The sequence below is a fragment of the Halichoerus grypus genome, chromosome 5 (assembly GCF_964656455.1).
Source record: "Halichoerus grypus chromosome 5, mHalGry1.hap1.1, whole genome shotgun sequence".
Classification (NCBI taxonomy): Eukaryota; Metazoa; Chordata; class Mammalia; order Carnivora; family Phocidae; genus Halichoerus; species Halichoerus grypus.
Genome location: NC_135716.1, coordinates 161,896,140 through 161,908,730, shown reverse-complemented (window position 1 = coordinate 161,908,730; position 12,591 = coordinate 161,896,140). Strand labels below are relative to the sequence as shown.

The following is a 12,591-nucleotide window of genomic DNA, read 5'->3' as shown; positions in this document are numbered from 1 at the left end:
GCCCAGCAATGCTCCCCAGATACTCTGGACCCACAGGAACGATCAGTGAATTCACTGGGGACCTCAGTGGACCCCCTATACCTCCCCACGCCCGCCAACGCTAGCCTGGTGACAGATCATGAACAAAGCTGACTCCAGGAACCCAGAGAGACAGGCTGTCCTGTCCCTGTCCTGTCATCTCCAGCAACAACCAGCAGGCCTCGGCTTTCATGCACTTCAGCTGACCCCTTATTAATCACAGATAACTGTCCTGATTAAATACAAAGCTCCTACCAACAGGTTTGCCTCCGGATGGCAAATCTGCCAGCATTTAGGGTGAATCAAACATATTCACTTTTCAGATGTTAGGGGTTTGATAAAATCCATAATGCCTTTGGCCTCAAGCCCTCTTCCTATTAATTATTAAGCCCTTGTGTGTTTCGAGGGTAATTGAATCCATGTTTCTAATTAGTTTACACTTAATTCATCAGAACAATTTTTAAAGGGCTGATGGATGTCCCAATAAGTCTCACGGGCAGTTTAATGAATCTTTATTTAAAAAGAAATTGGACACACACCAAACTGTGAACAGCGGTTACCTCCCGGGAGCGGGGCTGGGACAAGAGCCTGGGGAAGGAGGCGCTTACGTCATTTTACTTCACGCTGCGGACTGCCTGACTTTTCTACAGTAGTGAGCGCTTACTACTTTCACTATTTTAAAGAAGCTGCTTTAAAAGGAAAACGGAATGAATTTTTAAAAAGGAAATGAAATGAATGCAAATGAATCCGATGTAGTAAGAAAGCATTTTGGTGTGGAGAAAAGAGCCTCGTTTCTGGCTCTAGGAGACCCGTGGTCTACTCCTCCTTCAGCCCCTTAGCAGCTTAGAGACCTCAGACGCTTATCTAACTCCTACAATGAAAATTAACACGACTTTATTTCATGGTGGTGCTGTTGAATGATTAGATAACACATACAGTGCCCGTTTAAAACCTTTCGGTGTGTCCGTACTTCTGTTAGAATACATGACAAGTTCCCCGGCATGGCGTATAGGGCCCCTGGTGATCTGCCCGGGCCACACCCCTACCTCTCCACTACAACCCACCCCAGGATGAACCCACTGTCATCCTATACCTCACCTTCTCTGCTTTACTGGACCTGTACACATATTATTCTCTTGGTCTGAAACACTGTCCTCATCCCTCCCTCTGTGCCCTGCCAGGTGACCCTTCCTCCAGACAGCATTCATTCATTCATTCCATAAACATTTGTTGAGCACCTACTATCAGCCAGGCCCTGGAGACACTACGGAGAGTAAAACAGAAACAGTCTCTGTAGCCAAGGAGTTTACGGTCCTGTGGGAGATGGACACAGATCACATAATCACACACATGTGCACACGTAAAACCATGAAGGACGGATGCATGGTCAGTGGAGGAGGCTGATCATAGGAGGGTCTGACCAGGTTGAGAAGTGGGGGTGGCTCTAAGGAGTCCCTGAATGAGGAACTGACAAGTGAGTTGAGGTATGAAGAACAAGTAAGCAGTAACTAAGCAAAGGGGCAGATGGAGGGAGGGTATCCCAGGCCCATAGATCAGCATCTCCAAAGAGCTCCCTCAAGGCCATCAGCTTCCCTAGCGTGTAGCATCCTGGACTCGCACTGCCTGCGTATTTATCTGTCTCCCTGAAGAGACTATAAGTTCCTTGAAAGCAGAAGCTGTCTTGTTAACTGTTGCATCTCCAACACTTGGCATTCCTGGTAGGCATTCAATGTTGAATAAATGCCATGAATGACCATGTCTAGCATGGTGGCTGGACCATAAGAGGTGTTCAGTGCCACCATCTCTTCTTTCCCCTTTCCAGCGTCCTCTCCCCGCCGCTTCTGTGGTAAAGAAAGAACGCCCCTCATCCCCATGGGTCCTCCCAGCCACCTCCTGCACACAGGAGCACACTCTCGAGGCAGTCTGGGGAGAGAGAGGACTCTCCAAGGACAACCCTGCTGATGTGCACGGAATACTTTTTAAGGAATCCAGACAGATAAGTCCTTCAGAGGCCTCTGCTGGGATACATATTTATAAGAAGACAGTAAATCTGGCAAATTTGCGGATTTTTTACAACTTCCAAACAGGTGTCTAACGCCAGTTGAGTGAAATCTGCAACCAGCTCCAAATGACTTAAACTGCATTCCACCTTAGGCAGATGACAGAATGCATATTGCCAGTAATTGAGGGAACGTGTTGTAGTGTTTCCCATAACCTGAGCCCAAATGTCTAAATTAAGGGGTGCTTAGCTGTGCTTAACTGGTGCAGTCATCACCAGCGCCCTATAAACCTTCCAATATACAGTGATGCTGTTTATTAGCAGCGTCTCCGTAGACCACGTTTGCTCGTGTTTCATTAGAAAACTTCATCCCACATTAAACTGCAATGCAATAGGACGTTTGCCAGCACAGAAAGGCCATCTAATTGTGCCAAAGCAGAGATGTGCGGATTGTTTCAGTAATTCATCCAGGCAGAGCTGACACTGCATTATCTGGAAGGCACTTTGTTCTTTTCTTGCTAATTTCCAAACTCCTACAGGCTCCATGGCTTTCAAGACCAGCTTCTACTCTCACTTCCCACCCTGATCCATTATGAGAAGAATCTGATCAGCTTCTATTGTAAATTTAATTTCAAGCAGCCAGACGCTGCCTTCTGGCACCCTGGGATGTTGCTGCTTGTGAATAGCTCTAGATGAAATGTGAGATGCTTTCAAGAAGATGGCTCTGAACTCCTGGTAGAGAAAGGGAGTCGCTGGGAGATGAATGGCATCTGCATAGAGAACGAGCTGTGCGCAGTGTGTCAACTGGCACCTCTTCATTAACGATGCCAGGTGCAGCTGTCAGCACAGAGCACCACCCAGAGCTCCCCATTTTTCAGGGGAGGAAACTGAGGCTCAGATGGGTTGACTCACTTGTCCAAGGTCACTGACCTAGAAATAGGATTAGAACCTAAGTATGTCCGATGCCAAAGGCCTTAACCCCTCCATGGCCTCCATCAGGATTTCTCAACCTTAGCACCACTGGCACATGTCCTGAGGGCGGTCCTAGGCATGGCCGGATGTTTAGCAACATCCCTGGCCGTGACCCACTAGATGCCACAGGCCCCCCCCCATGTGACAACCAAAAATGTCTCCAGACCTTGCCAAACGTCCCCTGGGGGTTGAGAACCATTGCTCTGCCACATGACTTATACATTTATGGGGGGGTGTCTTTTTGCTTAATTGTGTTTTCTGATTTTCTTCTCCAAATATACAAGTATTCCTTTTGTTTATATCTTATCACAATTCAAAGTGGTTTACACACATGATTTAACTTAATCCTCACCAACCAACCTATGAAGCAGATATTGATATACCCACTTCATAGATGGGGATGCTGAGGCTGAGAGTCAAAGAGACTGGCAGATGCGCCGGCTAAGGAACAGCTGGAAAGCAAGCTCACGTCATCCACCAGCAAGAGGTATATTTCACTGCTTGGCTCTGCCACAGCAAAATGTGATAGAAGGCCTGACTTCCAGCCTCAAGGAGCTTAGAATCTAATCAGTTAAGAAGCCTGTCACTCATAACACAACCCATGAGCAAGCAACCGGAGAGAGGTAAGTTTAAAGGGGGCTGGGGATTGAGGTGGGGAGGTGACCCTTCAGCCTTGTGCTGGAACGCATCCACCAAGTGAAAAAGATCGGTGTTGGAGCAAAAGAAGAAGAAAGGAGAAATGCATTCAAAATGCACAGACAGCAGAACTACAAAACTTGAGGCTGCGGAGTTGTAGACAATAAACACAGCAAGCCACGGGCTATCCGGGCAGAGAGAAACCTGCTGCTCAGTAATGCCACCCACGGTGAGGGATGCCCCTGAGCCCGATTCCTTCTTCAGTGTCCGTGCTCCACACCTTGCTCCTGTGATCCACAAAGTCTATACATGCAGTGGCAGGACAGACGCCAAAGCCCTCTAGAACAGTCCGAGTTCCTAGGTCTGGGAACAGAGGGGCGGGGAAGGATGCAAATTACCGTTGCTAGAGCACTAAGGGATCTGTAGCAGGGGGCTCCCATACCACCACCCTGGAAGATGGGCAAAGATGGGCAGTGTGACTTCCATTTTATAGATGAGGCTCCGAGAGGCCAAACCTAGCACAGGTCACAGCGTTAATAAATGTAGTACCTACCTGGGTATAAATCTAGGCCCGCCCCTCCCTCCTCCTTGTGTGATACTGTTTCACAGGAAAACAACGTGAGAGAACATGACCTTCCTGTTCCACTAGACGAATAAAAAAAAACATCTGTACAGAAAAGACCCTGGTATGCCGTGAGAACACCTTTTCCTGGAAACCGGAATTCACGCACACTGATCTTGCTTGTTTTCTGCCTCCAAGTCAGACACGGTGGAGTCATCCTCCACCTCTTTCTTCTTCTTTACACTCCACAGTCCCTATAAATTCGCCCTTAACTTCAGGGACAATGCCTTTCCATTAATATCACACAAAGCCACTCCATCTTCTCTCTCCATTGGTCTAGCTCTGGCTACCACTGTCTCCTGCCTGGCCTGGCAGTCACCAGTCTGGCCCCCAATCCAGTGCATTTTCCCCACTGCAGTCAGACTGTGCCAAAATCATCTGCTTAAAACCTTCATTCGAAGGGCATCTAGCACTCATCTGTAGCTCACAGCACGCTTAACAGCGGAAGACTGAACGTTTTAAGATCAGGAGTGAAAACAAGGATGTCCAGTCTTACCACTTCCTTTCAAGACGGCAGTGAGATCCTATCCAGTGCAGTTAGGCAAAAAAAGAAATAAAAGACATCTAGATTATAAAGGAAAAACTAAAACAAAAACATTTATTCACAGATAATAATAAAAAAAATTAAAAGTATTAATAAGTTCAGCAAGGTCTTGAGACATAAGACCAATGTTACAAAAACCAACTGTATTTCTATATATTAGCAGTGAATAATCCAAAAATAAAATAAAATAAAAATTAGTTCTATTCACAATAGCATCAAAAAGAATAAAAATCCTAGGACAAACTTCCAGTTGAAGACGGAGAACCAAGCCAACATGTTAAACTCCCCTTCCACTTGAGCCCCTAAGTTCTCATAGAAATAATCGAAGGTATATTAAAAAGAGCCAATATAAATGTCCACTCTGGGAACTAGGAAAAAGAGACAGATAACTACATGCTACAAACACTAAGGAATTTCTACAAGATGCAGTGCCAGTATGACCTGATTAAGAAAAAGCCTACCCAGACAAGATGCTGACAGAGAAATACACCTTAAAATGTGTTCTGGGGGCGCCTGGGTGGCTCAGTCGTTAAGCGTCTGCCTTCGGCTCAGGTCATGATCCCAGGGTCCTGGGATCGAGCTCCATGTCTGGTTCTCTGCTCAGTGAGGAGCCTGCTTCTCCCTCTCCCTCTGTCTGCAGCTCCCCCTGTTTGTGCTCTCTCTCTGTGTCATATAAATAAATAAAATCTTTAAAAAAAATGTGTTCTGAAGAAGTAACTTAACCACTAGTAGAATCAAAATCACAGAAAAAGCAAAGAGAACTTGTACTTGATAGTAGAGAAAAGGAAATAAGAGTAAATAAGAGTAAGGAAACTTAAAAACAGAAAGCATTAAGTATTATACTGGAGCAACATACAGGTTGTCACCAAAAAATGTGAGTAGATTAAGCTTTCCTATTAAAGAATAGACTCTCAGTAAAGGTTTAAAAATAAAAATCCAGGGGCACCTGGGTGGCTTAGTTTGTTAAGTGTCTGCTCTCGGCCCAGGATCCGGGGGTCCTGGGATAGGGCCCAGGATCCGGGGGTCCTGGGATAGGGCCCAGGATCCGGGGGTCCTGGGATAGGGCCCAGGATCCGGGGGTCCTGGGATAGAGCCCCGGGTCAGGCTCCCTGCTCCGCAGGGAGTCTGCTTGTTTCTCTCCCTCTGTCACTGCCCCCTGGCTTGTGCTCGCTCTTGTATCTCTCTCTCTCTCTCTTTCAAATAAATAAATTTTTTTTAAATCTTAAAAAAAAAATCCAATGATATGATGTCCTAAGAGATATAACTAGAACAATGGCAGAAAATATTTAAAACAGAGGAATTGGGAAAGAGGGGGACCCAATAAATACAAACCTCAAAGAAAATGAAGATGGTTATATGAGCATCAAAGTGGAATTTAAGACCAAAAAAAACCTGGAGGAATAAAGATAACTTTTTTACTGAAAAAATACATAAAATTCACTCAATATCTAATGTTTAAACATACTTACATGCTGAAAAGTATAGCACCAAAATATATAAAGTAAAAACTTAGAAATAAAAGGATAAATTGACAAGAACAATAGTGAAAATGTGAAAACAATGCATTGCTTATCTTTGACAAACCTCATTCAGACAGTACGAAATTAGAAAAACTGCATAATGTTAATAACACAATTTTTTTCAGAAAGAATTATTTCTTGCAAATACTTATAGAACAGTTAACAAAAAACGATCTTACACTGTGGGGAAAAAAGCAAGTTCTCCAAAGTGGAAATAATCATCTGATCATAATGCAATACAACTAGATAATAATGTTTTAAGCATAAAAAATATTACTGGAAAATCTGAGGGAAAAAACCCTAGAGTCAAGGAAGGCACAAAACCATAATTAGAGACTCTTCCTAAAATAATGACTATCCATCAAAATTTATGGGATATGGTCAAAGTTATACTTAGGGGAAAATGTCTCTTAAGGTTTTTGTTATCAAACAAGAAATAATGAAACTATTCAATTCACGAAATCAGCAAAAGAGCAATATTTGCCCAAGGTAAGAGGGAGAAAAGAATGAATAAAGATAAAAGCAAAAATGAGTCAGTAGATAATAGAGAAAGAATAAAATTGATACCCCTACAGGTGGAATGCTAAAAAGACCAATAAAACAGGCAACCTCTGATAAGACTAATTGAGTAAAAAGAAAGAAAACACAAACACACAGGAGCAGGCGCGAGATAGAAGGTGCGCTCCCAGATACCAGACAGATGGGGAAACTGTAATGCATGTGATTCTAGGCTGAGACCCTTGACCATCTCCATAAAAGGGATGATGTCGTGGACAAACATACATATAGAAACTGATTCACGAATAAGAAGAAAACCTGAGTAGACTAATAACCATGCAAAGAACATGAAAATAATTCACAAGGACCCAAGAGTCCTCCCCAAACACACATGCTGTCCCCCCTACACCCCTGGAAGGAGCTCCATTCCAAAACCTTCAAGGAGCACACATTCCACTCCTTCCTGCTCTTCAGGCTGTCCTCTGGGGTCATCTCCCTGCCCAGTGTCCTCCAAGCTATGAGCTCCTCTGGCTGCAGGGGCCCCAAGAGGCCCAGCACTCTTCCCCCTCTGCTAAGCCTGCAGGCCCTTGGCTACTGAAATGAACGGAAATGAGCAGATGGGGAAAATCACAGAAAGGGAGAACCCAAGCAGGGACCACCTAGTGAAGGCACAACCCCTGGGAGCTCCTCCTCACACACGACTGGTTGGCCAGACTGGGCTGCGCTGGGGCAGGGGACACAACCAGGGCCTCCCCTCCCAGGACCACCTCGCTGGGGCAGGGGACACAACCAGGGCCTCCCCTCCCAGGACCACCTCCCCACCCTTCCAGGCCAGACCAGTCCCCCCACCTCCCGTGGATGTTCTGCATTTCACTCTCCCAGTGAGCAAACCTAAGCATCAGAAAGCAGAGGTCTGACCACATCCGTGTGGACCTCAGAGCAAGGAAAGCTAGAACAGCTCTAGGACGCAGAACCGGAGTCAGCCTCCAGCTGTCCACACCCCAGCAAAGTACCCCATTAGCCTTTCCATCTTTCAACTTCATTCAACATCCATCAGAAGTCTATGCAGGGGCCCCACTGGTGTCACTGAGCTCAGCACCCGGTGGTAAGGACTCGCTCCTTTGCGACCTCTTCCAGACTCTCCAGTCCCAGTCTCCCCCTGCTTTTTCTCTAGCTCTGATGTCCTTGAATGCTCAAGTCACATATTCACATCCATGTCCGCCGCCCCCATTAGCAGGTAGCCCACGTGAAGACAGTGGCTGTGTTGTGCTCGCTGCCGCATCCCCCACACCCAGGCCAGTGTCTGGAACATAAGGGGTGCTCATGACATAGTTGTGCAGTGAATAAGTGAAGAGGACTCTAGTCCCTGCCCCCCCCCCCAAGTGTCACTGAAGACCTACCGTGCACCAAACATGCTGGCTGTCAAGGCAGGATGGATAAGCCCAGCCTTGTCCGGGAGGAGCTACTAGTCAGAGGGGCCCCAGCTGCCCCCACCTCTGCTGCAGGCTTGGCAGCCTCACCCCTGCACTACCCTGAGAGGGCAGGGAGCGGGAGAGAAAAGGGCTGGCGCTGTCCTGTAAGTGCTGTTTGTGACCCTGCTCCAAAAGCTCGCAAGCTAAGGGCACAGAGCATCTTAAACAAAGCCTCGAGAGTTAAAGCACCTGCCAGGGAACGGCTCATTACTGTTCCGCTCATTAGCACCCCGAGCTCCCCAGGGCTTGGCTGGTAAGCCACTAACCCTTTGGGTTCCTGGGGAGCCCAAAGCCTGGCTGGCAGAACCAGGACAAGGCTGGCCATGGAGCACGGCTGGCCACCAGGTCAACAAAAGCTGGAGAGCTAGGACTCTGGGGCCTTGACCTCTGTCCCAGACAAGTCTGCCCATCTGCAAAGGCAGCAGTCTCCCTGCCTGTCTCCCTCCTCGACGTGAACTCTCTCTCCCCCTCGGGAGACAGCTCAGGGGATCAGGAAAGCCCTTCCAGAGTTTTCTCTTCCAATAACCAGGATGGGGTTTGAGAGAGTGGGAACTCTGCCCCAAACTCCTTTTTTTTGGGGGGGGGGTGGAGGCACAGAGGGAGAAGGAGAATCTCAAGCAGGCTCCACACTCAGCGCAGAGCCCAATGCAGGGCTCGATCTCACAACCCCAAGATCATGACCTGAGCTGAAATCAAGAGTCGGACGCTTAACCGACTGCACCACCCAAGTGCCCCTGCCCCAAACTCCTGATTCTACGCCCACAGTCAAGGCCATGCAAATGCAAGGCAAACTCCAACAAAGTATTGATGGTTTTCAAGTACAGGATATAAGACATGATCATTATTAGCTTTCAACACATATCTGCTGGATCCAAGGGGAGAAAATAGATCTCCATGCGTGCAAAGAATGCACACCAATAGATACACACACACATACACACAAATCCATGCAAAATCTGTCTTAATAGAAAGACTTGAGGGGCGCCTGGGTGGCTCAGGCATTAAGCATCTGCCTTCGGCTCAGGTCGTGATCCCAGGTTCTGGGATCGAGCCCCGCATCGGGCTCCATGCTCGGCAGGAAGCCTGCTTCTCCCTCTCCCACTCCCCCTGCTTGTGTTCCCCCTCTCGCTATATCTCTCTCTGTCAAATAAATAAATAAAATCTTAAAAAAAAAAAAAAGAAAAACTTGAATTTCTCTACAACACTTTGTGTCTTCTATCTCATCTTCCTAAGTACACTAGCCATCAGTCCCGCCTACTGGGTACTTCTAAGCTGGAGAAAGGCATTTGGAAACGTAAAGAAAGCAGAGGAATTGAGGGCAGAGCCCATAGGAACAGAGGACTTTGTTGGGGAGCGGGCTTGGCTCAGGTCCCCGCTATTGGCTATGGACACAGTACCTGGTCTGCAGGTTCTCTGGCTGGGGTGGGCCATCAAACACCGACAGGACGTCAAAGTCCTCTTCCAGGGCGAAGGACTGGAACACGAGCTGGATCCTGTGCTGGTCCTCCGCGGTGATGGTCCACGTGCAGTTGGCGTAATTGGGGTAGCCATACGGGAACCCTGGGCTCTCAACTGTCCCATTGGGACCCTGTAGCTGGAACGTGCAGTTTTGGCCTGGGAGAGAGAAAGGGAGCAGGTCAGTATGGCCAGAAGAACTCCCAGAAGCTTCCAGAGAAAAAGGAGCAATGTTGACCCGCTTTCCCACGGGCTTCCCAGGCTGCCCCAGGCTGCGCACAGAGGGAGGGAGGGTGGGTGACAGACGGAGCTTAGGCTTGCTTGTGCCATGCACTGCGCAGATAACAAAATGTGTGTCGTTGGACTCGAGCCTTGGGAGAACTGTGTGGTAAGAAAATAAGGCTCAGAGAGTTGGAACTAAAAGCCACCAGACAGGGCAGAACAGAGGCTTCCCCTCTAGAACATCAAATGCCAGAATGAAGACTTGCAACCTTCTCCATTTTCCATGCCCTCCTGACTCTGCAGGTCCCTCCTCCAAGCTCACTGTCTCTCCTCCCACCTGGCACAGAAAACAAAGCCACAAGGGGGGATCCCTTGATCCTCTGTCTCACCCCACCAATTCCGAACCCATCCAATCTGCCCCTGGCTGTCCTCCTTCCCCCAACGGAGGAACCACCCCTGCTCCAATCTAAACATAATCGTCCTATCTGCCCTTGGAATCCCATCCCCACTCCCCATCATGAAGCTGACCTGTGTCTCTCTCTTGCATACACTACATGCGTCCAATCATTTCCTCTCCACTGGAGTCTTCCCATTCTAAGTGTGCTCAGGACTCCATCACCGAGAAAACAATTCCCACTGCATTCCCTCCAGCCTTGTCTCTCTCTTCCCCTTCGCTGCCAAATTTCTAGAAAACACAATCTGTCTATACTTTCTGTCTCCATTTCCTGACTTCCCACTCGCTCTCCAGCCCTGTCACTTCTGCCTTCGGGTCCTATTGATCCACCCAAGCTGGTGTACTAAGGTCACTGATGGGTCCAGTGGATATTTTTCAGTCTTCCCTTTAACAGACCTCTGTCTCTGCTGCCTCTAAGACTGTTGCTCACATGCACCCTCCTTCTGGAAACACTCCTGCCAGGCCAGAACATCTCAGACTTCACCGTGCATGCACACCGCCTGGGTGCACCTGGCTGAAATATGAACTCTGACCTTCCGATGGACAGCATCCTCCTGGGGCCAGAAGCTGTTCCTCTCACTGGATCCAGTGATGCTGCTGCTTGGGGACCACAGGCTCTCTCCCACACCACTGCTCTCTCCTTCTTTCCGCCCCCTGCTCTTCCTCTGGCCCCTTTCCAGGCTCAGTGTTGGGACCTCTCCTCCTCTCTGTCTAGTCTAGAGGACCTCCCCATTTGCCCACTGACAACCCACAACTTCACATTGCAGGCTAGACTTCCCTCTGAGCTCCAGCCCCGACATCTCCTTTGGGATTCTCAGGCTTGTGATGTCTCCCTCCCTCCCTCTCCTCTGACACCTTCCTCTCCATCACAACCCCACAGGCAATCTACCATCTTGTCTCTACCTCCACTCCCTCCATTCCCTGTCCACACCAGTCTCTCTCTTCGACTGCCATAATAACCTCCTACCTGGTCAACCACATTTACTCTGGTCCTTGCCAACACTGCAGCCAGGGGTGTCTTTTTAAAACAGAAATCTGATCAGGTCACTTCCCCTCCCCCCAAACCTACACCAAACCTTCCATGACTCTTCATTGCTGTCCAATAAGGAAGAAAATCACTTGCAGGCCTCGGAGGGTCTCTGCATGGTCTGGCCCTTAGTGACCTCTTAGACCCAGTGCCCACTAGCGTTCCATTCAAACACCACCCTCTCAACTTTTGTACCAGGCACATTATCTTCCTTGCACAGCCACAGGACCTTGGCATATGCTCTTCTCTTTTCCTAGAATACTCTTCCCTACCTTCTGGGCATATTTATCTTTCAGATCTCAGTCCAGTGTCTCTCCTTGACTAGCTCAAGCCCCCTATTACATGTTCTTATGACACCATAGCTCTCCTTGATAGCATTTATCATAGAAACAAATTTCCATGCTTCCACGTGATTATTTCATAAGGATCTGTCTTCTTGCCAGGCTGTAAGCTCCATGAGAAGACAGACCATATGTGAGTTTTCCCATCTCTGAATCCACACCCCAAACTCGGTATCAGGCACATACATGGTAAATTTCTAATAATTTAATATATGGCTTCTATTTAGTGAGTGTTTGGTTAGATACTCTTCTCAGAACTTTGTATAGACTGAGTTGTTTAAACCTCACAAACAGCCCTTTAAGACAGATACTATTAATGTCGTCTCCATTTTACAGATGAAAAACTAAGGCAAAGAGAAATTAAGGAACGGAGCCCAAACCACACGGCTACTCACAGAAGGATTCACACGTGAGCAGCCACTTCACACCCCCCTCCTTAACTCTGATGCTGATAAATGGACTCAACACTAATTTTTTTTTTAAAGCCCGCTTAGGGATTAACTGACAAAGGACAGTTAATCTCTGAAATGACTTTACTATTGAGAACTCTCTTAACACAAAGTATCCCATTAAAGGAGAAAAAAAGTTAAAGTCTTCTGAATAAATGCTAAGTGGGCATTTAATAAAATTAGACCTGTAACCCTGATTAAAATAAGCATTTGGAACTAGGAAAAAGATTTCCTTACCATGATACAGCATCCATTTTAGAAAAATAACCAACATTCATACTTACGGTGAACACCTGATTAAGATCAGGAATGCTACTATCACCTGTGAGGTTTCATGACTTATTGAAAGAGCTAACTCACGC

At 47.4% G+C, this 12,591-nt stretch overlaps 1 protein-coding gene across 1 annotated transcript in view; it reads right to left on the bottom strand.

The window, feature by feature from the left end:
* The window catches only part of CSMD2 (CUB and Sushi multiple domains 2), a 584,478-nt gene that overhangs the window by 516,881 nt on the left and 55,006 nt on the right, over nucleotides 1–12,591 (bottom strand). The window contains exon 2 of the mRNA XM_036065279.2: nucleotides 9,679–9,895. Within this exon, the coding sequence (XP_035921172.2) occupies nucleotides 9,679–9,895 (217 nt within the window). The remainder of the gene's footprint in view (nucleotides 1–9,678; nucleotides 9,896–12,591) is intronic.